The sequence below is a fragment of the Aspergillus tubingensis genome (genome assembly GCF_013340325.1).
Source record: "Aspergillus tubingensis WU-2223L DNA, scaffold_4, whole genome shotgun sequence".
Lineage (NCBI taxonomy): Eukaryota > Fungi > Ascomycota > Eurotiomycetes > Eurotiales > Aspergillaceae > Aspergillus > Aspergillus tubingensis.
In genome coordinates, this window is record NW_023336278.1 from 1,858,091 (window position 1) to 1,885,623 (window position 27,533).

The 27,533-nt window shown below is 52.0% G+C and overlaps 8 protein-coding genes across 8 annotated transcripts; 4 read left to right on the forward strand and 4 right to left on the reverse strand.

The window, feature by feature from the left end:
- Nucleotides 1-3,104: 3,104 nt before the first annotated feature.
- Nucleotides 3,105-5,339, forward strand: AtWU_03152 (Zn(II)2Cys6 transcription factor; the record flags this gene model as incomplete). The annotated part of the gene is made up of 3 exons (XM_035498265.1): nt 3,105-3,255; nt 3,323-3,523; nt 3,586-5,339. The coding sequence occupies 3 exons, from the start codon at nt 3,105-3,107 to the stop codon at nt 5,337-5,339; spliced, it is 2,106 nt and encodes a 701-aa protein (XP_035354158.1).
- A 1,085-nt stretch (nt 5,340-6,424) lies between these two features.
- On the forward strand, nt 6,425-7,629 carry AtWU_03153 (serine/threonine protein kinase; the record flags this gene model as incomplete). The annotated part of the gene is made up of 2 exons (XM_035498266.1): nt 6,425-7,475; nt 7,538-7,629. 2 exons carry the CDS (start codon nt 6,425-6,427, stop codon nt 7,627-7,629), a joined length of 1,143 nt encoding a protein of 380 aa, XP_035354159.1.
- A 3,162-nt stretch (nt 7,630-10,791) lies between these two features.
- Nucleotides 10,792-11,457, forward strand: AtWU_03154 (uncharacterized protein; the record flags this gene model as incomplete). Its single annotated transcript, XM_035498267.1, has 1 exon — nt 10,792-11,457. One exon carries the CDS (start codon nt 10,792-10,794, stop codon nt 11,455-11,457), a length of 666 nt encoding a protein of 221 aa, XP_035354160.1.
- Nucleotides 11,458-16,468: 5,011 nt separating this feature from the next.
- Nucleotides 16,469-17,609, forward strand: AtWU_03155 (uncharacterized protein; the record flags this gene model as incomplete). The annotated part of the gene is made up of 2 exons (XM_035498268.1): nt 16,469-17,231; nt 17,287-17,609. The coding sequence occupies 2 exons, from the start codon at nt 16,469-16,471 to the stop codon at nt 17,607-17,609; spliced, it is 1,086 nt and encodes a 361-aa protein (XP_035354161.1).
- Nucleotides 17,610-17,839: 230 nt separating this feature from the next.
- On the reverse strand, nt 17,840-18,605 carry AtWU_03156 (putative secretory component protein shr3; the record flags this gene model as incomplete). Its single annotated transcript, XM_035498269.1, has 2 exons — nt 17,840-18,450; nt 18,560-18,605. 2 exons carry the CDS (start codon nt 18,603-18,605, stop codon nt 17,840-17,842), a joined length of 657 nt encoding a protein of 218 aa, XP_035354162.1.
- A 419-nt stretch (nt 18,606-19,024) lies between these two features.
- On the reverse strand, nt 19,025-21,361 carry rim8 (pH response protein PalF; the record flags this gene model as incomplete). The annotated part of the gene is made up of 2 exons (XM_035498270.1): nt 19,025-20,836; nt 20,897-21,361. 2 exons carry the CDS (start codon nt 21,359-21,361, stop codon nt 19,025-19,027), a joined length of 2,277 nt encoding a protein of 758 aa, XP_035354163.1.
- A 1,625-nt stretch (nt 21,362-22,986) lies between these two features.
- Nucleotides 22,987-23,923, reverse strand: AtWU_03158 (putative GAJ protein; the record flags this gene model as incomplete). Its single annotated transcript, XM_035498271.1, has 2 exons — nt 22,987-23,694; nt 23,921-23,923. The coding sequence occupies 2 exons, from the start codon at nt 23,921-23,923 to the stop codon at nt 22,987-22,989; spliced, it is 711 nt and encodes a 236-aa protein (XP_035354164.1).
- Nucleotides 23,924-26,464: 2,541 nt separating this feature from the next.
- AtWU_03159 (uncharacterized protein) lies at nt 26,465-27,250 on the reverse strand (the record flags this gene model as incomplete). The annotated part of the gene is made up of 2 exons (XM_035498272.1): nt 26,465-27,057; nt 27,109-27,250. The coding sequence occupies 2 exons, from the start codon at nt 27,248-27,250 to the stop codon at nt 26,465-26,467; spliced, it is 735 nt and encodes a 244-aa protein (XP_035354165.1).
- Nucleotides 27,251-27,533: the final 283 nt, after the last annotated feature.

The window sequence follows — 27,533 nt, forward strand, 5'->3', positions numbered from 1 at the left end:
GCCTCGCACGGATCAATAGAGCCAGGTCTCTGTTAGTTAGCGAGATCCATCGCCAAGGTAGAACCAAAGCAATGCACAATTTGGCGCCACCACCCAACAAGTCAGCAGCGGCAATGAGGAGCAGACTAAATCTCCCAAATAGGAATCTCTACGAATCCAGGTAGTTTGGCGTCACGCCAAAATTTGAGAAAAGCAAGCATAGCAACAGTCGTGGAACCCCACTTGGAGGGCACAACTAACTCCATCGCACAGAGTGGATTGTTAACGGTGTATAACTGCTTCTCGGAGATATTCGATGAAATGACCATAATTTGCCGACGACACGAAAAGCGCGGTGAGTGGACATACTAACCCAACTGAGAAAGAGAGAGACGTAGCCCAGGTGACTCGGTGTGATAACTGCACAGACTGCATGCCAGGCACGCTGCAAGCACCTGACTTGCCGGGGTTGGGTTGGCTTTGGGACCATGCAGTGATCTGCATCGGGGAAGCACACCAGCCAGAGAATTGGCGCTGTTCGCAAGTTCCTGCGCTTGCGATGCAGTAAATTGCGCACGTAAATTGGCGAGCAGCGGAAAGTACACTCCTAGCGTAAACGTGGCTAGTGAACAGGGGAGATGCATAAATTTGGATGTTAGTAAAGGTATGGTGATGATCTCATAGATTTAGGATAGAGGGGTACAAGCACTACTAGCATCGAGTCGACTTGAGGGATTGCAACGGGGGTGGCACGTCCTTCATTGGCGTGCCGCTCGTAAAAGCCGGCGCCAAGTGATTATACGACTGGGAGCTTTGATTTGTTGAGGGAGACTTTGATGGCCGGGAAAAAGGGACGCTAAACGCTAGTCTGCAGCTGCAGGAATGTGATAAGAAATGGCAGGCGCGCATCGTGATAATCAAGCTAGCACGGGAGTCGGTGGCCGTAACTCGCTTCCGACATCTGCCCACTCGGTCTGTGCTGATCGAGTCTGTCAGATGGAGGTGTGCATCGAATTCACCTCGAGAAAGAGGGTATGAAGCTATCCTGGCTAGCATGGTAAAGATTCATTTTGCCGATAGATTTATCTTCCGCATACCGAGTAATAGACGAACGCTGTTTTGAATCAGCACAATGGGCGCAAAATTCTAGCGACAGCGCACGTTGCCGAATGTGACAAGAAGTGTGACTGGGAAGCATGGTTGCAGAGGCAGCCAAAGTTAAATTCTTAGTGCCCAGTTGATGATTGCTCTCCACTCTTAGTCCCGCTGTCAGATCTTCGCGCGGACCATGGATCATGGGACGGTCCAGGACCGAGTCATGGCCTTGCCTAATTATTCCGACCACAAGCTAATTATGGCCGAGCTGGTTGTGGATAATCCGACAGAAAGAGTGGACGATAAGAATAGTCTCTTCATTTAGCGCTGGAAGTTGAGGGGATTGCTTCTCCTGGGCGGTTAAAATGAACAATAATAACAAAAACCCAATACAGACAGCCAACCACATCCAGTCAAGCAGGGTCTTGGCCTGAATCGCGAGGTTAGCGGCATCTGGTCACATCTTGGCAGAGGGATGTCACTGGTTGGCACTGGTTGCACGGGGCACTTCAGGCCCGACCCACTGCAGCCCGGTTGGCTGCGGGTTTCCCGCTCTGCAAGCAACCATGTCGGGGGCGGCCAATCCCCGGCCAGTAAGGGAAGCTTGGCTCATCCGCACTAAATTAGCTACTGTTTACTACTGTAGGTGCTGGACTGCCACTTGCGACTGAATCCCCCGCATCGCATTTGACTCTCGACGAGCTCACCACCACCCACTTGCCGCCCGGCACACTGATTGGCATCGAAGGCACAAGACCCTTGTTCACCAGACAGGGTTGGAATCCCACTTCCCTCGAGCACCTCCTGCCAGTCCGCATTAGCCGGTTGGGTTGGCAATGTGCCTGGCATTTTGCTCTCCTCCCCCCACTCTCCTCAACGGTTGTACTCTCCTCCCCCATGTAGTCATCCACCACCTCCTCTGTCTCCTCCATCAGCGTACCTACTAAGAAGGTGGATACTGATTATGCATTTTCCAGATCGGGTGAAAGTCACTCCCACTACTAAGTAGTACCACGACCGAGTACATCCATCATGCATTGCTTGCGTGCCTAAGGCCTGCGATTGGCCGACGGGGTTACTTGGTTATCATTCCCACCCCCCGGATTGCGCGACGGGTACCACTTGCTCAGTTACCATTGTCTCTGTAGCCACGAGTGAGGCCTTTCTGCAGCATTGCAGAAACACTGTAGCACCCGAGTGCAGCACTCCGAAGTGGTACTCGAATCCTTGGGTCACCAGGATTGACTGGACGATCGTAGTACAGATGATCCCTCTAGAGGCAGATATCGCGATAGAGGGACCAAAAAAAGAAACAGAGAAGGCCAATGAACCTCAGCCCGTCCACCGATCTGCCCCGTGCGAGATTGGTCTTTGGGCAGGCAATTGCGATAGCTTCCATGCCAATCAATTCCCCAGCCGCACAGTGCTCTCTCCCTGCCGCATCCAATCAGTGGCACGGATAGGCTGCATACGCGCCAGGTTGAAGAGCGCGAGAGCAAAAGTGTAAAATGCGCTCGCAAATCTCCAAAATTAGCCCAGGCTGACTAGCAGTTCCTTGTCCGTGCATGAAGGGATCTCCACTTGCTCTCAGGGATTGCTCTCTTTCCCTCCCCCCGCCGCCAATCCCTCGCCGGCTTTCCCACCACCACAATTTCCCCGATCCTGTTCGACCTGCACTCGGCTGTCGGCCAGGATCTAAAATAGAAACATCATGGTCTGTCTGTCAGAGCTCAACCCACGTTTTAAAGCTTCTTCGATCCCCGCTGTCATGCTCGAATCTGGAATCACTGTCACCAAGCGTTGTTATCTCCCTCCCGCCTCATCCTCCGCCACCGCGCCTTTCGTTCTCTTCTTCTACTTAATTAGATAGCAAAGGCTGCCGGTTCAGCTTTGCCCCCTCCTTAATACTCCTGATACCATTCATCAGCTCGCCAGACGACTGTGTCCTGTCTCTTTCGACGACTTTATCCTGCATATCTATCGGTGTTTTTATATCCCTGCTTAGTACGATATCATATTTCAACATCAAAATGCCTGTCGCAGCAAAGAAGAGGTCGACTCCCGTCCGGATCTCGCCAGTCAAGTCCGAAGAGTGTTCGCAGTCGCCGTCAGCCAGTGAGGGTACCTCCACGGGGTCTTCAGACAAGAACCAGCTCAAGTTACACAAGCGATCTCGCTCCGGTATGTTATATTGTTGACAGTTACTTGACCTTTAGTGGATCTGACCAACACTTGTCCCCTGAAATAGGTTGCTTCACATGCCGCCTGCGCCGAAAGAAGTGTGATGAGAAGCATCCCTCCTGCGGAGCCTGTGTAAATCTGTGTGTGAAATGCGAATACAAACGTCCTATCTGGTGGGGAAACGCAGAGCAACGGAGGATCCAGAAGGAACGCATCAAGAACAAGATCAAGCAGACTAAGATGCATGAGCGCAATGGGGCTCTGACAGGTATGTATTTGCTATTGAGACATGATCGTTTCCCCTCTGACAGGCTATCGTGCTGCACTCAGATTCCGCCGCTCGTACTCGCAGCATGGCTGTACCTTCCCCAACTTCTCCGGAATACGAATTCGGTCGCCCTGCCTTTCCAGAGCAGTACGATATCTTCGCTTCACACCTTCCCACCCCGGCCATGAACCAACCCATCTATGCCCCGACCCACCCCTATGAGATCGATGTGAAGACCGAAAGACATACCTTTGTCAATGATGTCCCCTTGCGCCACGACTCATGCAGCTCGACCTTCAGCACCTTTGCTCCACCGCAGTTGAATGCCCCGCTACCGACCTTCCCCAGTGAAGACTGGTTTCACGACGAGTACTTCGCTCAAGTGCCTGCCCTGCCTGGAATCGACCCGGCGCTGTGTGAACAGAGTATCGGCCAGACGTACGCCATGCTTCAGTCCAATATCCCCGTTAGCGACCATGACCGGCCACTTCTCGACCACTTCATTCACAATGTCTTGCGCATCATCTTTCCCGTCTTGGAGGCACACCAGCGTGGACACCTCCGAGCCCAAGCCATCCTGCAAGCTTTGGAGACGAACAAGTGCTACCTCCACTGCTGTCTGAGTGTTGCCGCCATCCACCTCAAGACTACGGAAGGACTCGTTGGGGAACAGATCGACCACGACATCATGCGCAATCGCTTCGAGGCTGTTTCGCAATTGTGCCTGGCATTGGGCGAAGACACCAACCACGAGGAGATCCTGGATGCGACGCTAGCCATGATCTTCTTCCACTGCTCCGTGGGACCGGCCGATGATTACCTACCGGATATTCCGTGGTTCGAGCACTTCCAGGCTGCCTCCAATCTTGTGCATCGGCTTGGGCTTCCGACGGCAGTTCCCGCCTGCGGGAACCCGTACATGCTACCCCCCTTCACCATGACTCTGGCATCGTGGATTGACATTCTAGGATCGACCATGCACGGCAAGACTCCGGAGTTCGCACACACCTACCGTGCCAAGCACCTAAGCGGCTCGTCTCTGGGGCTCCGCGAGCTCATGGGCTGCGACGACCGTGTCATGTACCTGATTTCGGAGATCACCTGTCTGGACGCACTTAAGAGAGACGGCAGAATCGATGAGATGGGCGTGTGTTCGCATGTCTCGGCTCTGGGACAGCAACTAGAGTTCACCGAACCCGTGAATCAGACGCTCGAAAGCCCATTCTTACCGAACGGAGCCTTTTCTCCCGAGATCCTCACCAAGAACATCACGGCCGCTTTCCGCCTCGCCGCAAGAATCTACTTGTGCAGTCTGGTCCCGGGGTTTGACCGAAACCAACCGAGCACCGTCAATCTGGTCGCCGCTGTTGCCAATGTTCTCTATGTTATCCCTTCGGGCCCCGAAGGCTTCGATCGCTCGCTCGTTTGGCCGATTCTGATCGCCGGAGCATACTCAGCACCTGATAGCCACTTCCGCACCGTTCTCGCCGATCGAGCTGCTGCTCTTGGCGAGCACGCCGAACTTGGTAGCTTTGGCCGTATGTACCGCGTCCTGAAGGAGGTATGGCGTGTGTCTGATGAGTCCATCGAACCCATCGAGCCGGTCGAGACCGTCGAACCTGTCGAATCTGTTTCTGCCCCGGAAGAGCGACGGTCCTCGTCCGCCTCCTCATCCTCCGACGCGCCTGTGAAGGCCGAGGGCTCTGAGTCTCCCAAGGAGAGCCTCGTGCCATGGGGAGCGAAGGAGATGAAAAAGCCATTCCTACACTGGCGTGAGATCATGCAACAGAATGGCTGGGACTACCTTCTTCTCTGATTTCAACAATTCTTTTTCCTTGATTGCATTTTATGCGCATCTGTTAATATCCCTTGAAGGGACCGATCATACAAGCTGGCTTGGATATTGCATAACCAACCTGGAGATTCGCGGATTTGGTCCTGCCAGGGTGACAAGCACGAACGATTCGATCAGGCAAGCGCGACTGGATATCGTCCCGGGCTTCCTTCCTGAGGAGGCCCTTCTGCCTGCTTGCAATTCTGTTTTCTCACTTTTCCGGCAAAAGTCCAGCCCCTATAGACACTATTGGTTCGGACCAGAACTTTTGGCTCTCCGTTTTATTCTTTCGCTACGATATACCCGGCTGTCTCGTATTCGCAGGCCGGAGCGATGACATGCCATGTCTTTTCTCATGAGGTGGAGCGGGAATAACCGCACGGCGCTGACAGTCATATCCCATACCCCTTGGCCGGCGCATTGGAGCAGGAGTTTGGTTGTTTTCGCATGACAAATATTACAAACCCATATATGTTGATGTCCTCATGTTTGGTATGATTTATTGATTGCATGTGTTGCTGATACATTTTATCTTGCTTTATTTGGGATTGGTTAGTTGTATGATCAGATCATATGTCTTGGTTCGAAAACAAAACTTGTCACTCCTTATACCACAGATGATTCAGTCATAAGCCTGATTTATGAGTAATGCTGTCTTAGACTCGGAAGTATATGCGATGTGCTCTTTGTCGCTTCATAAAAGAACCCTACTCATTTGACAGTCCCTTCAGCTCACTCCGTTTACAGTACTCAAAATCACCCTAGGATGAAGTCTAAGATACGCTAATTCGACAAATAAAGCATGGGTCTATCATCATAAATTTCTCGGATGTCGAACAGACCCAAGAAGCAAAAATAACCGACTAGCATACATCTTGCACGTGACTTGCACTTGTTGGGTATCGCCATTCCCCTGATGCGCTGGCTCTTGTATCCATCATTTCACGCCAAGATGTCTTGACGAATATACTCATTTAAAAACCCTCCCCTCATACTCGAGAGCTTCAACCTCAGTGCAATCGAAAGTCCTTTCAAATTAATTCATCTTCCTCAATGACTCTTGCAAGATGCTGTCATATCTCTGGCGATTTTTTTCGCCAGCATTGACTGCACTGCGCTACTTCGGCTATCTTGGTTATCGCGCATTCGGCTTCTTATCTCATATATTTCCACGATCTATCGAATATCGTCCGCCCCGATCTGGAAAACCTGACGATCTTGAGGCGGCTAGTCATCCGGCTGGTGATGATACCTCAACATCGCAGTGCGAGACGTACACTCTACAATTGCACCCTCAACACGACTTGGAAGTCATTGAAATCGGATCTTCTTTTCAGATTCACAAAGTGAATGATCACATAGTCCTCAAATCACCCTTATTATATGTACCACCTGGAAACAATGCCTCTGAGCGTGCCCACCGACACTACGCCTCAAACACCCCCTCCCAAATTAACCAATTACAAAACGAACGAACTGTCCTACAACTACTTCAGAAACAACCACACCCTCACATCATAGAACCAATCGACACCCACTATCTAGAGGGTATCTACCTCCGCAAATACCACCCACTATCCGAGGATAGATTGCCCCCTCAACGCCAACGAATTCGCTGGTACCGCGATCTTGCTCATGCACTATGCCATATCCACAACCTTGGCATCGTGCACGCAGATGTCCGGATGGACAATCTTCTATTAGATGAGCACGACCGCGTAATTCTCTCTAACTTTAGCGCTTCCAGTCCTCTCGGTGCGCCAAATGATGTTTCTTTGATAAACGGCTCTTCGCGGACTTTATCTGAGAAAACAGATATGTTCGCCATGGGGTCGCTGATATATCAAATGGAACATGGTGCTAAGCCTGAACTGTCTGTTGACAGTCATGGTATGTTGGTCTTGCCGAGTATACACACCGGCAGGCCTATGCTTGATAGTATTATTCGAGATGCCTGGTTGGGGGGTTATGGCTGTACCAAGGAGATGTTACAGCGCATTGAGGCTATTGATACTATCGGGGATGATTTTGCTCAGGGTCTTCAAAGTCAATTTATATCAACAAGAGAACTGAGAAGTCGTGTGCGGGAATGGAGGGAGGGTCGTGAGGATAAGTTTGGTAAGTAGTTTACCCTTGCAATGTCTTATGTTTCACCCTTAGCTGATTAGTATGATCTATAGGCAGTGTTCTAGAGGGCATACTCTCCGAAGCCCAAGTACAAAGTCTAGCTGACCGGTATGGATTGGATAGAGGCGCAGGTTTACGCTTTTGATTATCGAGATACACTCTTGTACATAAGGTAACAGTAGATACGTATATCACAATAAGTCATGGTTCAATAGTCTAAGGGCTTAGACGCACAATGCAAGAGAACAAGCCCCAACGAGTCAGTCCAATTTTCTCCTCTTTTCGCCCTCTCGCCTTTTCGAAAATCGCCGAGAGTAGTAGTCTTCTCCCCGACTCAACCACCATCTTTCAACCCTACCAGAATGTGGATCTAGGGTGTAGAGTTGACTGAAGGGCTTAAATCTCCTTAGCTGTCTAGTGTACGCAACTCGGTTTGACAGTCAAGAGAGGGTCGATAGATGAGAGCGTTAGGCGGCGAAGTCTGTCGAGGTAGGTAATACCTCTGTTGTACTTATCTATCAGTTGAGGTGGGCTGTTCAGCTGACGGGATGGAAAATATTTCGAGAGCTGGGCGTGATTTGGGGATTGAGTTGTGAGGGGGATGTGCACGATTTGACATAACAATATGAGGAAAGAAGCTGATTATTAGCCTTGAATAATTGAGGGGATATTGTATGCCTTTCTTTGTGTCTGTCTCTTGGAACTGGTTCTTGATCTGTAGGTAAAATATGAGCAGAGAATTACTAGAATCGTTTTATTGCATGTAATAAGTGTATGCTCAACTGGATAGTAGTCCATTACCAGTAGTGAGACGGAAAGGAAACGTGAGCAATCAAGTACTGGTTTGCCTTCAATCAGAATACATCGAGAAACGACTGATTCTGACGTCTAAGGTGTTCACTCCTGGTGGAGCAAGGGTATCATATGGCTAAAATCCTCTGCAGCATGAGACATCTGGGTCAGGGCAGTCATGTCCCTACTTACTTAGGGTCTAGCCACGGCGCTCGATGAGTGTGCGCATGTGATGCGTCGAGAATTTGGCATGACTTGATGGTTTGGTTACCACTTGGTTTTTTTTTCACTGGTTCAAGTCATTAGTATATGTTGGTTCGGTTATTGATAGGCAAGCTGGAGGACTAGGAGGCAGCATAGGTGGTAGGCTTGTGATTTCGGTTGTCGATGTTGTTGTTGGTTGGTGAATGTTACATCACAGATGTGGTGTATCTGGTGGAGGAACCTTCCTAGCACACGAGGACATATCTAGAGATTGGCCTACGGCTCCTCCGGTGAGTCAATGAAAGATGAGGGGAATGGATTGGTGTGGGTGTCCTTGTAAGTCTTTGACAGGCTGTCGACAATCCTGCTCGTTGCGGGACGTGAAGTAAGCGCTGTGGGTGACAACTGCAGTCTGAGCGACCCCATTTCGAATGCCTTTCTGCATCTTTACCATGCGGGCACTCGAGTGTGACACTACATGCCACGGAAGTCAAGAAACAGAGACGCTGTGGCGTAACCGACAATGGTGATGGCGCTTCCGTGCTCTGATCCTCTGCAGCGTTACTTTGCACCGAGATGAATTGTTGGGCCCAAGCTCTGGCGCTGTTAGTTACCAGTAGACTATACCTTTAACCATGCAACCAGCAACAGAACTCTCTCCATCCTTAGAAGCAGACTCTTCATAGATCTGTAAACCCAGGATATTAGTCTAAACCAACAAGGTATCAACGTGTCGGCTACTGGATATCGTGCCGTTTCTAGGCCGGCTTGCAATGCAGTTACTACAATCCCGCGCCGTTGGATGCACAGAGCGTCTGAGCATAAAGAGGGGTTCACACGCAGCCATGTGCATCAGCTACCCGTAGCCAACCGATCGTAACGATGGCAAGCCAGGTTCTGCAAGTGCTGGTGTGACATGGCCGCAGGAACGCCAAGGTGTGGTAGTAGCAACATTGCAGGCAAGTCGAGATCAGTCACAAACCCCGCGCCTGCAACCCGCTATCCCATGGCAACGAGGACCCTCACCAGTCTGATGGGCCCGCTGATTCGTAGAAGGGTGAAGAGACGTGAAGACACCAGCATTACTTGCAGCCGCCCGATAGATTAAGTGCCGACAAAATAAGGTAGAGAGACAAGCAGCATCGGCAGATTGGCCCAGCTGCCAAAGTAGAATAACAATGGAATTGAAGGATGCAACAAGCAGCGCTAACCACAGCACGCAATAGGTGTTCTGAAGCCATGGCTTGTGCAGAAGTTGGGGTTGCGGATGGGCGAGCCGCCCTCTTGCCGGAAGGTGGGCTTGCGCGTTAACGCTGAGCGAACCAGGAGGGGCCAACGCACATCTTCGAGCCGGAGAGATCGTGAGGAGTCAAGAAATGAGTGCCGTCCCGGCGATAAGGGCATGTTGTATATGCAGGATGCATTTGTGTTTGGGAACATTGACAGGGTAACGGAGACTTTGACTCGATGAACCAGGCGCGAAACTTCCTGGAGAATTTGGCTTGTTGGACTGTTGGATTCCCGCTGTGGACAGACAGACCAGCGATTCTATATCCTAGAGCAAAGGTATAAGAAGGAGGACGTCGACGCAGTTCAATATCCATCCAAACAGCAGCAGCAGCAGCAACACTTCACTTTCCTCATTCTCTCCTTCACATTGATCACTGCCAGCCAAGCAGGCACGGCAAGCGCCTTACCCGATCCCCTCATCCGCATCCTGACACTCCACACACCCTCAACTCTGCCGTGCTCCTGGCGGCCAAAGATCGCCACCATCCGACTCGGTGCTTTTGGAGAGAAGGCGAGGCTTTGGCGCCGAGTTGCTGAAAGGAGCTGAGCGTTTAGCCTGCTTTGGGGTTAGCGTTTCACACGGTATCTTACTGTCTGGTAACTTTACCGTGTCAGACTGCAATACCCGTACCGTACAGGAAATCCGTCTGCCTTTGCGTCGGCGTCAACTCGAGATAAATAATCTTCCTCCACTTCCCTCCCTCTACTTTTTCTCTCCTTTTTCTCCTTGCGCGCTAGAGCAGCCGAAGGGTCTTCCATCTGTCCTTACTATATAGCTTCGTGCTTGCTGTCATCCTGGTGGACGATACCTGCCCTACCTTCAAGTCCCTTGCTGCCTCAGGCTCGCAGCTGCCTACATCTGCCTCTACTATACTATACCACGCTTCCCTTCTACTGCCACGCACAACGTGACTAGCTCAGGCGCGACCTTGTGATTCACCAGTCATCTGCTGTGGACGTGTCATATAAACAGTCTACCTCGTGCAGTCTTCTCATACACCACTTCAGATCTACCGTCAAAATGCCTGCCAAACCAATCCTCCATCCGTTGCGGACGCCCAAGAATATGACGTTCCCCTCGGAACTGCAACCAGACAATGGAGTGAGGCTAGGCGCTCCAGGAAAGCAACAAGATGAGAGTCTCTCAACACCTATCACACCTCCCGCTGCATACACCGAATTCCTCAAATCATTCACGCCTGTCTTCACCCCGGATGGCAATGGAGGTACCGTCACCCGCTTCGTCTGGGACAAGGCCAACAAGACCCCCACATCCCAACCAGCCAGCGCAGTCAGTGGTTCATTCAGCTTCCCCGAACCAACCAGACCAGCTACAGCAACATTACCACCTCCATCTCCCTATGGAAGTGCACCGCACGGTCGTGACATGATGAGTCTGCGTCGCTTGCGCATCCCGCCGCCAATGCGGTATTCACCTACGCTGGAGACGCCGCGCAGTGCAACGACGCCCGTCCTATCACCCTACTCTTACTCGTACTCCCCGGCCGATTGGAAGATGCGCTACTGGGATGGTCCCCGGAGTGCAACGGTGGGGAGAGTCAGCGTGCGTCATGTTGTCACTCACACGGTGACGTATAAGCGGACGCAACTTGAGGATCCGCCCAAGGGGAAGCGGAGAAAGCATAACGAGACCAAGCAGGAGGAGGAGGAAGAAGAAGATTCCTAAGCAGGATTTTAGTTCGATTCACGATTTTCTTTTTACTGTTGTTTTCTCTATGGTCATGGTACTAGCGCAGGGTCCGGCGTTAGGAGTTAGGAGGCGGGGGGAAGAAGCAAGCGAGACATTTTATTATCAGTTTTGTTCGGAGCAAGCAGTGCGATTTGAAAATTATTTTTCTTCCTCACTTCAACTTCATGTGATCATCAGTAAGCCATGTAGCATTACCAGTAAGTATGTAGTAGTAGTAGAGAATGGTAATAGCACTTACAGGGTTGATTAATGGAATGTGTATGCGTTGGCAATATACTAAGCAGGGTATATACGCCCAGCAGAGGCTCGACCACGACCACAACGGAGTACTATGATCCCCACCATTGACATCTATCGGTTTCAATTCCAACATTCTATTCTAGTTCTAAACCAACCCAGTTCGTCGCGCTTCTGGCCAGAGCCTCATGATAAATCCAGCCCAACCCCTCTCTTCCCCCATCACCCCTCATTCAATGAACTCCCAGTTCCCAAACCAATATCCAAGAATATAATATGATGTACGCACAGATAAGGAAGATACCAACCCAACGAACCCCTCTTTTCTTCCTCCTACTCAATCATACTAATAGTAACTACTAACTAATGAAGAGTGGGTAACCCCTCCAATTCCACCACGTGTAAACCTATCCACCAGGAATCACAATACTAAGCGATGGATCTCCACTTAATCTACGCACCGTCCAAGCTGATAGGAAAGGCTGAGATAGGCTGAGATGCGCGGTGCTGCGCCGCATTGAATTTTTTCTTCCCTTGTCTATCGGGATTGGGCTACTGGGTTGGTTGGGTTGGTTTGTACCCGGGGATATGGTAACGGGGATGATTGGTGTGGATTGGGTTGGGTTTGGTGGTTGGAGAGTTACTAGTTAGTTAGTTGATTAGTTAGTTAGGCTTTGGACTAGGGGGGAAGGGAGGTTTTGGCGCGGTGAGGGTGGTGGTTGGTGAGTGCACAGGCGCGGTGTGGATTTAGTTGGAGGGGTAAGTAGTAGTCGTAGTAGTTGATTGAGGTGTAGAGTGTAGGGTGTAGAGGATATTGGGATTGTAGTTATAGATTGTGGTGTTGTAGAGAGGGATTGTTGGATAGAAGATAGTAACTAACTATGCTATGTGGTATGTATGTAAGTAGTGGAGGTGATTGAGCTGGGAAGGGTGTAGATGTGGATGTGTAATGTGACTTCAAGTAAATAGAGAGTTTGATTGTCTTTGTATATCACCATCACAGTAGTAATACTTCATAAGGATAGATGTAGAAAGAAATAACTGTGTTTCCAACACACAGACAGACAGACAGACACAGCCATAGAAATAAAATACACAGTTACTACCGCCGTAACAAGCCCTACGTAACGCACCACCACCCACCATACCAATACCATACAATACCAACCAAACCCATCATCTATCTTCCTGGCGGCAATAACAACCCTACATCTTACCCTCACTCTCACTCCCTCCTAACACAGTAATCAATCTCAAGTACCTACTACTAGGTTACTTACTCCTAGTATGCATGCCATCGCTTATCCCCAACGAATCACAACGATGTGAACGGCCTGCTGTGATCTAGGACGGGTGCATCTCGACCCATGATTGGATGACAAGGCGCGCTCTTTGTTTCATCTTGTTGCTGAAGAATTGCGGGTCGGGGTGATTGGCCTGCTTTTGATGTGCTAGTGGGGAAACGAGGATGGGATGGGGGCAGTGGTGGACGGAGATGATTACTTTCTAGGTAATAGGGTCGGTAGTTATTTACTTTGGTTCTAGGGGGTGTTCGAAGGGCTTCTAGATTGATTAATTGGGTTGGGGGTTAGTGGGATTATACTAGTACCCTGTTGGTGGTAAGATTATAGGGTAGGGGATTGTTGGCTGTGGCAATAGAGAGAGATAGTAGCTGAATACCAAGTAGGAGTACACTGTAACTGTGAGTCGGGTGTACTTCAGCCTCATGACTCCTCTTCTGTGATTACTTGGGAGTAAGTAGTAGTCACTGCAGACTGCGACTTCATTGCACAGACCGTATAGACAGACACAGACACACACATCCGGCGCGTCCGCGTCCAGCCAGCAGAGTGTCTGTCTTCTTCCCTTCAATTGATTTGATACAAAGATAAAGTGGCCGCTGCAGTTAAGCGCCGGCACTAAGCCCGATGGGGCCGCAGTGGATCTTCCCCTCTTCTATATGTCAATATGATTGGTGAGATGGTATAAGAGGGATGTGTGGGGGATGGAGATGACGTGTGGATAGTAAATACTTACTAGTCAGTAGTAGATACTACTCTGTAATAGTAGTTAGACGAATTAATGTCCTATTTTTGGATGTTTCCCTCTCCAATACTGCATACTGCGTATTGCACACTCTTTCCTCCAGTCTGATTGGAAAAACAAGATTCTTCTGGTCACTAAGCGGTTATGTCATCTGCTTACTTGCACACACGGCAATCCCATCACCAAACCTAATGCACCTGGACGCCATCTCATCACATCTCAACGCCCAGTCATTTTGCCGCCGGGATCTCAGCCGCTCGGAGGATCACCCATCCTCTCGCTGGAATCCTTCTAGTCAGTCATTAGTCAGTTAGTCCATCGTTGCATGCTTCCCAAAAAGGTAACGAGGGGCCGGCACTATTACTACCCTCGGCGCTAAAGTAGACACTCCCTGGTCATGCCGTCCCTCCATCTATTCGACCCAATCCTGGCGCTTCTGAAGCCTTCCATCCTGGTCGATCAGTTGGTCCGCCCCCTGCTAGGAGGGATAGCGCTGGATTCCGGACAGATGGTAGGTTAGTTGCTGTGGATACTCCTTTGACTCGTTCAATCATAGGCTGTCTGTTAAGCGCCGACGGAGAGACGGGATCGAATCCTCGCGTGTGAGCAAGTGTCTGGAGGGGTATTTCTATTTTCATCGCAGCAGGGAAGTTATTTCTGGTAACGCCAGGGTCTACTGGACTAGTCCTAGCCCTCCGCAATCTGATTGGCCTTGGGGTCCTGGTGCAGGTGTACCCTGCTCGGTGCTTATGTATTGCTATTTCTGGGACCTCATGGGGATATTTTTGGTAACGAGCACGACGGTGTTGGATGCAATGGATGCGATGGATATATGTATTGTTGAGCATCCAAGATGAAGTTGATGATGGAGATGGACTCTCTTATTGCTTGCATGCTATGTTTCCCTTTCAATACCGGTCTCCTACCTACCTGGTAGAAGTTGAGTTCAATGGAGCAAAGTGTGTGTGGACATAGCCAAGCCCCTCACACTCCGTCCGAATTGCCCCTCGGAGCTGTTCCTGAGAGGCTTGATTTGACTGGCTGAGACCATCCATAATTGCCCAGTCCAGTAGCTTCTCCGCTCATCTTTTGCAGAATTTAGTCAGACTAGTACGTGGTTCACATAGGCAGAGTGCCCTGTCAAATCAGATACTGATACTTGCATAGTCGTCCCATCCTCACGAGGGGTACCCATCTGGCACCAGAACTTACTTAGTTGGTTGTCTACCTAACTAAACCAGATTTCCAGCGGTTAACAAGGTTATGCCGCCCCTGTGACAAAGGATGCATGATTCCCGCTCGCTGCAGCAGTGGATTGACGACGCTCCCCTCCTTGATGCTGCACTGTGAGCCAATCAATGTCCCGGACTGGCCTCCAGTGGTGATGAATATAGCAACAACACTGCGTGGCTGTCAGGTTCTTATACAACCTTAAGCGCAATTCCCCTGCATGACGACTATTCTTCATCACTCGGTGAGCGGGTCATGGGGCAATAACCACAGCTGGTGTCCAAGGAAGGGTGACTCGACCCCGCGTATTGTCGCCCATGTGGTGATCCAGCGCTTGGGTATGATACGGTTTGGTACGACTGGTTTTACAAGAAATGAAGGGAGACAGAGAAAAACAAAACAAAGAGAAAGGAAAAACACAGAGACAAGTGGATGGGGGTGAAGTCACTGTTGGTTCAGTGGGTGATGGTGATAGGCGTCTAATAACCACTGTGCCACCATCACGGCGGCAATGAAGGACTACATCTAGACCAGTGTCCGCACATGAACTCCTAGCACTTTGTTGGGTAGTGCTAGACAGGTTCTCTTCCTGCCTGTGATTGTCTTCCCTTTGTCTAACTAGTTGGTGAGATTGACATCATCTGTGGTTTGCTCATCAACCATGGGATCTAGTGTTCTGGCGGGCTGACTGACGGGCAACTGAACCATGGAATTCGGCCGAAGAGGGGACGCCTGACGGAGCCAACCATGGTAGGGCGGGGGGAAATTCTTTAGGGTTCTGGAACTGAGAGTGAGAGTGAGAGGCTACTAGTGAGGGAGAGAGTGGAAAAAAGCTGATTGAGACAGTAGTGAAAGATGCTGACCGATGCGGTGTGATGCCAAGAGGCTATATTTAGAAGCGGCGAAAGAAGAAGCAGCAAAAGAAGAGGAAGAAGAGCAGAAGAAGCCGAAGAAGAAGAAGTGCTCGTGGATGCCCCTCTCACTCTCTTTTTCTCCATTCTTACTCCTCTTCTTCTTCTATCTTCTTTTCTCTCCCTTCCCATCTTCTCATCTCGACACCATTTCGACTGCCCTTCGAGAAAGATACTCATCTAACATCTTCCCCACTGAAACTGAACTTCCCGACCAAACTAATATAATCATATTGATTAATATTAATATTGTTGTTATGCATCGAATTGCCTGATGCGGTGATCCCCTCTTATCCCGTGATCTGCGCCGCGCCGTTTCCTTCCCAACAACCCTTTCCAGCGCCTCTCCAATTATTCTATTCTATTTTCCTCCATATGCATCCTCGGCCATCTTATCTGCTAGTGTCTTGCGCTACTTGCTCCATCTCCTCCTCTTCCTGATATCCGAATTCGAATCCCCCTCGATCTTCCTCTCCTGTCTCTCTCTCTCTCTCTTCCTCTTCCTCTAAAACCCCCTTCTCTCTCCCTCCCCCTTATCTATCCCGTCTGACCGCCCTCTTGCCATGGCTCACTCGCTCCCTACGCCTTTCACCCCAAACAGTGACTTTGCTGCCCTCGACTCCCACCGCTTCTCCACGGGTCCCATTACGATCACCGCCCTGGCCCGCTTCGAGTTCGAGGCGGGCAAAGCCAACGATGGCACCAAAATCATGATGATCGAATGGGAGGACGACGCTATAGCTCGCTCCTCCTCCTTCCCCGGGGGTTCCTGGCATGTTGCCTGGGAGGGTAAAACCGCCGTTCTCCCTGCCGATGAGAAGACGAGCGACAACACCCGTCGAATGTACTTTCTACTGCCGCCACACGTTACCATCCCTCCCACCGTCACCCTGTCATACGAGCCCCCGGCTCACGCACCTCCGTCCGCCAAGAACCCCGAACCCATGCAATTGAACCCGCTGCCGGCGATATTTCCTCCAGAGCTCGGTGCTGATGGTCGCTCGGCGGGCAAGAAGGGTGTGCTACACACGATATGGGCGAAGAAGCGGCTGCAGGTGCTGGAAAAGGAGATCCGGGATGAATGTCTAAACAACGCCGAGGGGATTGCGCTGCACATGGCTCTACAGGAGAAGGAGTGGATCGAATCCAACTTTGGCGTGTCGCTGTCTCCTGACGGGCCCAAGGTGGTCGGGCAGAGTCACCCGGATCCGCATTATCCCATGGGACCTGCGACGCCGGTATCACCCAGCAGTGGAGGCAAGCTGGGCGAGAAGCTCAAGGGGCTGAAACTGCAGACGAGCGAGCGGGAACTGTCCCCGAAGGAGGGTACGTAGATCCCACACACTGGAGACCAGACTGATGCTAACAATGCCATGATCAGCCTCAGCGCGACATCTACTATCCCCCCAGTCCCCCGACGTGGCCGTCTCCTCGTTCAACTCCTTCCACAGTATACATCGACCGACGCGCAGTCCTGCGCCCGTAGCGCCAGAGGCCCTACGAACGGTGGTGCACTACCCGCCGGAATCAGTACAGGCACAGCAGAATGTCGAACACCACACGGGCTTCGCCTCGATGGGAGGGATGGCGCGCACAGCGAGCGCCGATTCAGGCGAGGAACTATTCGCAAAAGCACTGAGCCCGCGGACGCCGGACCTGCCGCGGAGTCCATTTTCATTCCGACCGGAGGGACTGCAGATGTGAAGGAGGCCATGCTTGGGTGTAACAACTTGCTTGCATTGATTGCATTGATGATGGATTGGATGATGAACTGTGCATTACTGAACTGATACCTATGCTGTACATAGATGATACCTTTGAAACTGCAATTCATAGTAACTGATACCATACACACACACCCTGATACCTCCTGACTTCCCTAACACACACCATCTCACCTCTCACCCCCAAACCCACCCACCCAACTTATCTGATTAATTCCTCTTCTTCTTACTCCCCCCTTCACTTCCCCCCTCCTTCTCCCCCTCCTTAGAACTCTTCTTCGAAGAAGTAGCAAAACTCTCCACCTCCTGCGCCTCCTTCCTCTCCGCATACCACTGCCCCGCCTGCAACACAAGCACACCAACCAACACCAGCGCAAGGATAGTATTACTCGCCGCCAACACCTTCAAACTATCCTCCCTGCCCAGAATCTGCCCCTGCTCCACATCCACCCCCTCATCCCCACCACCACCTCCACCATTCTTAACCAACTCATCCCCATAAACCCCACCACTAACCAACCTCAACCCCTTAACAATATTCGCGATATACACCGTAATCCCACACATATACAGCACGAGACTAGCGCCATCGAACAACATATTACTTTCGGAGGGTTTGTAGAGCTTCATGATCAGACCCAGAAGACCCAGGAAGATGACGATGTGCAGGATGCGCGGGATTAGGGGCGGCGAGGCGTGCAGGAATCGGAGGTGCGATTCGAAGTAGTCGAAGTGGGTTGCTGGGGTGGGGGTTGTGGACCACAGGATGGGGTAGTCGTAGGGGAAGAGGGAGAAGATGAGGCCGAGGAAGAAGGATGTTGCTATTATTGATTCGTTTTGTTAGTGGGTTGTTGGTTGGTAGGTTGGGGGGTGAGATTGGGGGGAGTGTGAGTGTTTGGGGGAGAGGGTATGGGGGAGGTGGTGGCGTACGGCAGACGATTAGGAAGGTCGCAAAGGACCCGTTGCGGAAGGCCATGGTGAAGGCCGACGGGGTAGTATTCCCGTGGGTTTTTGAATGGAGTGGATGTGGATGAGGTTGGATTGTTGAGGGGAGAGGAAGAGGAAGAAGAGGAAGAGAAGATGGATGAGATATCGGAGGTTAGAGCGGGCTTGGCGCGACCGGGTTGGTTCCAGTTCCAGTTCAGCCTAATCGCCTTCTAATCTACTTATCTACTTAGTTGACTGCTTATTTGTTATCTACCCATTACCAATCCGCCATTATAATAGTACTATACTAGTACTGCACTATGCATGCAACTCTATTATATACGCCCTCAATGCCGCAGGCTGCTCATAATTAATCCCAAAAAATCCAAACATTGCAACGTAGATGGTATCTCCCGGTATCCCGCAATGCAAGCAATAGAACTCATCCTGACAAACGCCTTTTTATTCTCACCGCTGATATCGCGGTAATGCCTCGTCGCCGCGCGCCGCGCTGCCCACCAGCTGATGGTCGCCTTCGTCGTCGTGGAACACCGGCGCCGTCGGCGCATCCGTCGACCTGCCAGGCGCCTCCATAACTTCCACATCGTCGGGCGCACTGACTTCTGTCATCAACCGCTGTCGCTCAAGCTCCTGCTTATCCTCTCCAGGCGGTTCGGATCCACTCGCACCCGCCGCGCTGCTTCCAGGCACGACGGTCTGCACCGACTCCGCAGAGATCACCGCCCGCGGGGTCCCATTCTCCGTCGGTGACGGCAGGTGGTGGTAGTCGTTAAGATGGTCGTCCTCCGGCAGCACTGGCGCCGTCGGAATCGCCATCTCAGATGGCCCAACCCCGGCATCGTCAGGCGGGCGACTCGGCAGGAGCATCTGCTCAGCCCGCCGGAGCCGGCTCTTTTCATCGCTCGGCTCGTCAGCTGGCGGTGTCGACACCATCTCCCCAAGGTGATATGCCTGTGGCTCGCCCGGGTACTCCTGACCTGCGTATTCAGGCCAGTGGGATGGTTCCCGCGGGAAGCCGTAGTCTTCTTGCGCCACATATTCACCTTCGGCGTTGGGGGTCGGGGACTGGTCGGTATTCCATGTCTCGCCGTCCGGGCCAGCGGGCTGCTGATTAGGATCCACTGGAGCGGACGTGGAAGGCGTGCGCTCTGCTGCCTTCACGCCGCGCTGCGAGTCACGCGTCCCAATGACCACTTCGAACATCACCGCCACCACGCCCTTTTCACGTCGAATCTGATCGGTGTCCAGAATGTTACCCGCCCAATTCGCCGTAATCACGCTGTTGTTGACATCGGCCGGGTTCAACACCTGCCCGCTGGAGGAGAAGTTGCCGCCCGAGGAGACCATGTTGAACCGGGGCAGAAACCGGTCCGGCGAGGTGAGCTTGCCCCGCAAGTCGACCACCACTTCCACATAGTACCGGAAGTTGATCATGCTGCCTGGCGTGCGCGTGATGGTCGGAAATGTATCTTCGGGCACCCGGATCGAGGTCTTCACCAGCGCGGTGAGGTTTGTAGGGTCCACCACCAGCGGTGCAAATGTCTGCGCTAGATCCTTGCGGAACACCCCAGTGGTGCGGCTGCTGCCAAGTGTCAGGCCGCCCAAGCCGGTCCGCGAGCGCGGATAGTAGTCTTCGTAAATGGGCTTCTTGCCATCCGCGGGTTTCCCCATCGGGATCGCGGGTTGGAGGTCAATCCGCCCCTGGCGATACAATGTCACGATGATCCCATGCGCGCTGCGCACCTGCTTGCAGTGGTTGATGGTGACATTGATCGGCAAAGTATCCCCCGGCAACACGCCTGCGCGCAGCACTTCTGCCTTGGCCATAATGGTCCGATCCGTCGTGGAGGGGGTGATGCTCCGGGCTTCGCTGTTCCGCATCCCAGTGCTCGTCGATGAGCTCGGGTCGCTGGGAACCTGGAAGCTCAAACTGCTATTGCTCCGCCGACTCGATGAACTGACATTGCTGGGCGCCGGGCTCAGAGGGGGGCGGTTGTCAATACTGTTGCCGCCGTGGGCTGACGGATCGATGGAGAGTGTATCAGGCGCGTCAGATCCGGCTGACTTGGCCTTTGCCTTCGACTTGGACCGTCGGGTAATCGGCTCGAGGGTGACGACGCGCGGCTTAGGTGGGGGAAAGGGCGCGATGTCAATGTTTTCTAGGACGTTGACGCGTCTCCGGCACGTCGAGGTCGGGTTGATCGTCGTCGGTTTGGTCAGGGTGGATGTAAGCATATAAGATATCGTGCCTCGTTCGAACTAAATGCGACTGCGATCAGTATGGCCCAATAAAATCCATACGGAAGGGGATCCACGCACATTGATGCTACTGGGTAGCGCATACGGGGGAAAGCACATCTCAAAGCGAAACTTGTAGATTCCTTCTTTAAGCCGACCTTCCCCGCAAAGTACGACCTCGTCTTCGAACAATGTAGACAGGCCATTTCCCAGATATTCGGCACCGCGACGCCCGCGCCCCGGTCCCAGAAAGCCCAAATCCGGGGCCTGTTCACCCGGGGGCACGGTGTTCTTGAAGACCTTGACAAAGCCATGGAGACAGACCACCAGATGTGTAATGCGAACGGGCCGTACCACTGTAAGGACCACGGTCCCACTGATCACATCCCCGGGAAAGTATGAGCGCCAAGGATCGTCCGGTTCGATGTAGAAGTCGGTGATGCTGCGATTTCGTTGACCGAGTTGGGAGCGAAATTTGGAGAGGAGGGAGCTGCGATTCCGACCGAGCGGCGAGGGGGGTTGTGAGGGGAGAGGGTTGACGGACATGACACACGACCCAATCCATGCACGAGGAGGGAGGGAAGGGAGGAAGGAGAAATGGCGACCGGAAGTAAGGAAGTCGGAATCAGGCGGACAACGAGCTGCTGAGGGCGGGATTCAGGGGAGGGGCGGGTGGACGATTGGGGGGGGTGGGAGGACTGAAGGAGGGGAAGAATGAGGCTGGCAGGACCGGGGCTCAGCAGCGTCACTGCGGTCAGTCAAGTGACGAGACGGCGACGAAGAGGTGGTGGTCGATGCGGACGCAAGGGGGAGCGAGTCGATGAGGAGCAAGAGTACACCGTCCAGATCTCGAGAGTCGAGGGAGACGAAAACGCGATCGAGACAGCAGGGAAATTCTCCGTCCAGACACCATCGATCAATCTACCGATAAACCGGCCCGATGTGTCCGTCGGGCGCAAAGGCAGCAGCGACAGGAGGAGCAGCAGCAACAGCAGCAGGGTGAGTCTCTCGACCGGTCCAGGACCAGTTCCAACCCCAGCCGCAGCACAGACAGCACTAGAATAGCCAAGCGCGCGTCTTTAGTGGGATGAATGGGTCCCCTTGTTTTGCTGGTCGCTGACGATGCGGGGAGTTTGGTCGGGGAAGATCGTGTCTCAAATCTCGGAGTTTGGGGGAGGGGGGAAAGGAAAACGAAGAAAGGAAAGGAAAAGGGAGAGACGAAGGGGAAGAAGACAAGTAGGGAGAGGTATCAACAGTAATGGTGACAGGCCCGCATCATTTCTCGGCTGGAATTTCCCACGATCACGGCCAAAGGGTTGACAGAATAGCCCCTATAACCGGGATATGCTGGAGGGGAGGGAGAGGGGGATGGATGATGGAAGGGAAAAGGAATGGATAGTCCCGGGAATTAGTGTGGAGGGAGTCAATCACGGGGAGGAGGAGGGTTGGTAAGAGGATGACAAAAGAGCAGTCGGAATGAACAGGACACGCAGGAAGTAGTCGCGAATGGTAGTAGGGAAGAAAAGAGGAAAAGAAAGGAATGGATCCGTATGGAGAAAGGGGAGAGAGAGAAAGAGGAAGCGTCAGCAGTACGGCGTAGTAGGAGGTGTCAAGCAGAGAGAGGGAGTGATGGATGGAGAAAGAAGAAGATGATGGAGGGATGGAGATAAGCAGCCCGGCTTGTGGTCGAGGTCAAGCTTCTCTTGGGCCGTTCGTGGCTCGGCGGTTTCCACTCGGAGCAAATCGACTTTCCACTGATTCTATTTTCTGTACGAATTGGCTTTTTGGTTTTGCCTGCCGTGAGCTGAAAATATGCTTGTAGGGCATGGTGATGATAATTATTATTAATATTAGTCTTTTACTTATTAGTATTATTCTCCCACCATTTTCCTCTCCTTGACTAGTCACATTGACCACCACTCGTGGCTCATTAACTCGAAATAAAACTGACTAACGAATTAGTCCCTCTCAAATGGACCAAGTTAACCACAAAGTACTACTAGTTTAAACTAGTTAGTTAGTGGTGAGAAGCCGCTGACAAACTTCCCGGCGGATGGATTGATGGCTTCCATGACGGCCCATCCTAATAACAACCACCACCACCACCACCACCACTAATCATTCCTAAGCATCAACCACATCCAATCCATCCATTAGTGATCAGAACAGTACTACTTCATCTCCATCTCTAGCTCACGCAATCCTTCCCCCTCCACGTATTCTTCCCCATAACATTCCCGCTGCACCATCCGCAATACTTCCCGATCCCCTCCGGTCACCTTATCCACATACCCTTCCAAGATGTAGATGTTATCCGTCCACTGATGTGCCAGTCGCCGATACTCCTCCGTCTCCTCTTTAATCTGCGGTAAGCTTTTCCCCTCCGGACTCGTCGCCAACGCCATCCACTCCCCCTGCAGTTGATGTGTCTCCCGCTCGAGCACAGCCTTCTGCTCCATCAATCTCCGGCGCTCTTCCTCACCATTCCCATTCCCATTCCCATCCCCATCCCCATCCCCATGCGCCTCTTCGGCCTCTTCCTGCACTCTCGCCTGCTTTCGCGCAGACAATCTAGCCTCCGCATCTTCCCAACTCCCTCGGACCCGATCCACCTCCCTCCGTAACCTCCGGATCCGCTCCTCGCGCTCTTTCTTCTCCTCTCCCCCAAAACACCAATACCAATTCCCACTACCGATCTTCTCAACCCGGATCCGTCCCTCATCCGTCAATTCCTGAATGTACTCCTTCACTTGCATCCCATTAATCGAGGCCACCGACGGGATCATCTTCTCCAGATCCTTCAGGGTGTGGCACGTCCCTGTGGCCCGCAGATGTGAGACGATCAGGGCTTGTTTGGCACTCCTGGAAAGTTTAGGCGGCTAGCTCGACACAATAGTTATTTTTTTGTTTTTCTTTTTCCCGTCTAACTTATTTTCTTTCTTGTTTCGTAAAAAAACAAGACAAAGAAACAGACAGACAGACACCCTTGGACTAACGCACCCACTAAGGCACATAGTAGTAGTGCTTGCTTCCTTAGTGGCCTTGATGGGGTGCCCAATCACTCGCCCCATTGGTTGCGGGGAAAAGACGGAGGCGTCGACGTACCATGGTCAGGCAGGTAGCCTTTAGCTACTTGCTGTGTGTCTTGGACTTCTGCTTATGCCTGGACCCTGTGGAGAGGGGAGGGGGGAAGGTGTTTCCTGTTTGAGGTTGCTGACAGGCATAAACGAGATTAATTAGTGGGGTCGGAGATGTCCTGCTGGTGAGATACTGACAGTAAGATGGATGGAGTCGAGTGATGAGGATGGACCGGTGAGTGTGTGTCTACTTCTCTACTACTAGTTCTGGACACCCCAAACAGTAAAAGTTCCCCCCGGTCATGTGGCATCACGGGGTTGACTTCAACTATAATGGCCTCGGTATTTGTTTGTTCTCCCCGTAGGGCTGCTGAGTATTCATTACTACTGGCAATCACGTTCATGACCTGCAGTTACAGGGGAGCATCCCCTGTGATAATGACTAGGCGCCTTCTATTTTTCTATTTCTGTTAAATGTTTTGCCCTTACTGGATACAAACCCCGCTCTTCTCATCCTTGCAAGGCAGGCACTGGGTCGATGCGCGACATCATCGCCGGAATTCGTCTTCTCCGGTCTGTCCTTGTAGGGAGAGATACGTAGGTCTGCTGACACTGTCCCCCGATCCCTTGTCAAGCAATCGGAACGGCGATCTCTCTCTAACGGGCTGTGTGTGACACAAGGTATAGATAACACGCCAGAATTGATACCTCGCTACTGTTGTGTCATCACCACGGTTTGAACAAGGAAGAAGACAACAGAGGACCGTCCTATCATCGAAATATCCTCACCATACCGACGCGGCACATCAAACAAAGCGCCCCATATGATAAAGCCTAAAGGGGGCTACAGACTTCACCCGGGCAAACAAACCATCTGCACAGTTCGACCTCAGACCCTTGTCCATATTTCTATACAATAATCCCCCCGTTCGCTTAACCTACCTACCTCCTACTTTCCCGACTCAAAACGCACAGATCACGCAATTTTCTCACTACTGTATAATATACAGCACCCAGTAAATAGGGCATCCATCCAGCCGATGCAGATCTTTTCAAAGACACCACGCACGGATCAGGTAATTGCGTGTGTATTCCATACAAGCGTGCAGCTCACGGACTTGAGCAAAAGCTTGTGTCAGCCGATGCCCATCCTGCCCTTACCACTGTTGGGAAATTATCGACCAAAACACACGTCAGCTGAGTGAGAATCCTAAGTAGTAGCGAAGACGGCTGAAGGGGAAGCAAAAAGGGTCTGAGACACTCTGAGGCAAGATAAGGTTTTCTTCGACGGCCAGTCTATATCGCGGTGAGCTATTGCTTATGAAACACGGCTATGGGCGGCGGTCAGAGGGGGCGAGAGGATTATCCCCCCTCCACTCCCTCCCTTTTGTCCGTGAGTAAGTTGGTGCTGCTACTGGGATCTCGCCGATGCCGGCTTTCTCCGGCGTCTGCTTTGGTTCACCTGCAGGGGCTGCCTTTGTACTGCGGTGTGCGGGTTAGGATGTACCGAGGGGAGCTACTATAAGCGGTTAAGGTATATTTTTGCATAAGATGACGGACATGAAATGCTTAGCATAGCTTGCTGATGTACGGGTAGCCTGTTCCTGAAGTGCGGTTGGGTGCCTAGGCAATCGTTAGTTATGCGGTGCACGGCAGGATGCAGACTTCGGAGACTGATCAGCATTTTTGCAGCCCTCTTGAGCTGGTTGTTTGATTGTCTCATCTGGTCGGACTGCTAACGGAGTGATGCGTGGATTCCGGCAGTGGTGACCTTGATTGTGAAATGGCGGCTTGTCGCGGGAAAAGACATGATGACATGTCATCTGACTGGCCGTTTTTTCACGCCAGAGCTACTTTCTCGTATGCAGTATGAAACATATTTAGGTTACAGGTAAGGCATTTGGTGGATGCTATTAAAGTATTGTGGAGGAATTTGAATAGAAACAGGATATTCTGATACAACGTGCATTCCGCAAACTTTGTTCAAACGGTCAAGGAATGCTTGGGTGAAGAAGCGTGAGCAGCAATTGACCCTGGGGTGCATGAAGATGGACGGGCCAGTCCAATCAAGGTTCAACGGCATTCCAGCAGATGCACCAGCCAAGATCTTGGCGGCGCCGGGTCGACGATGATCGCGGGCTAAGATTTGCGATGTGCAACATGCATAGGGCTCTGGCTCGTGAGGTTGACCGGGGCTGGGTGAGGTGACTGATCGTATACGAAGCAAAGACATGATGCTTCTTATTGCTGCCTCGATTGGACAGTGGTATGTAAGGACCTGGCTGGAGCCGAGACAAGCTTGCTGTACCCACGAGCCAAATGCATCTTAATCTAGTGGCTTGCTGAAAGATGAGATCTTTTGATCCCTTACAGTTGCGCATCCAGCCAAGCAATGTTGACATCAATCCCCGCGTGTCGTATTGACCTCAACCTCTGGTTTTGGTGCCCTAATGATGAGCGGTCACCATAGGAATATGCGACCTTGAATGGTGCTCGGGTGGATGATGCATCGGTAGTCTTGCAAGGTAGACCATGCCACAGGTACAATAACCCCTGAGTAGCTTGCTAGACCTCACCACCTCTCATCATCTTCCATGTCCAGCTCAGCGGCGGAGGTCATTTTACGACCCAACTTGCGCTTCTTTGGCCGCCTTTTATTCACCACCACGCTCTCTAACTCATCGCCCGAGCTCGCCATCGTACTACTCTGACCGGTATTTGCTCTTTTGCGGCGCATTGTTCGGCTGAGCTGAGGGACTAGTGGTAATTCGTCTGTCGGGATTTCCTCTCCCTCCACGAGCACCATGTCTCCGGTTTCACCCAGAGATTCCTTGGCCATTTCCTCCATCAGAATCCCCATAGCTATCAACGCCGTCTCGTCCATGCTCTGGTAATCATCCCGTCCTCCGTCGATCGTCGCATGGTCATAGTAGTCGGCCGAATATGCGTGAATGGCCTCGAGCAGCTCGGAGCTGGGTAGGGGGCAGCCGGGCGGGAGGGCCTCATGAGCAAAGTAGAAATCGTTTTCTTCGTAGCGCTGCGGGGCGTTTTGTCGACGGAAAAGTACTTCCTCCGGACGGACTGGACGAGTGCTGGACGATGCGGTATCGCGGTATTTGGAAGAGAATGGGACCGATGGCAGAAAGCCATGATGATTCACCCGACCTGGACACAGTCAGCCTGCTGAAGCGGGAGACAAGCCACATGAGCACTAACCGGCAACGGCATCGTAGACAGTCGCTTGTCGCTTCTGTCGTCTGGCGCCGAACTCATCTTGTTCCTGGGCTTCGACAACATCGGGGGTGGGAGGCCGGACGAAGGAATTCTGGCTCAATGCAAGGGATTTGCCGTAGGACATAGTCCCGGATTAGCTAGAGCCGCCCGTGCGAAAGCATCAGGAAGCTTATTCCCAGGGAGGACCGGACAGCTGGAGGAGACTCTGCCGGCGGGCAAGTTGATACTTCCGATTGCTTTTGCGACGTCCGGAAGATTTTCCCCTTCGTGATTGGCATTCCGGCACAACCTTTCTCCGGCAGGTGTTGCGGTCATGTGAGAGCAAGTCATTCCATCTACTCATCACAACAACATCTCTGCCTTCTCTAGATATATCCATACGGAGCTCGGAGAAGAGCTCTATTGGC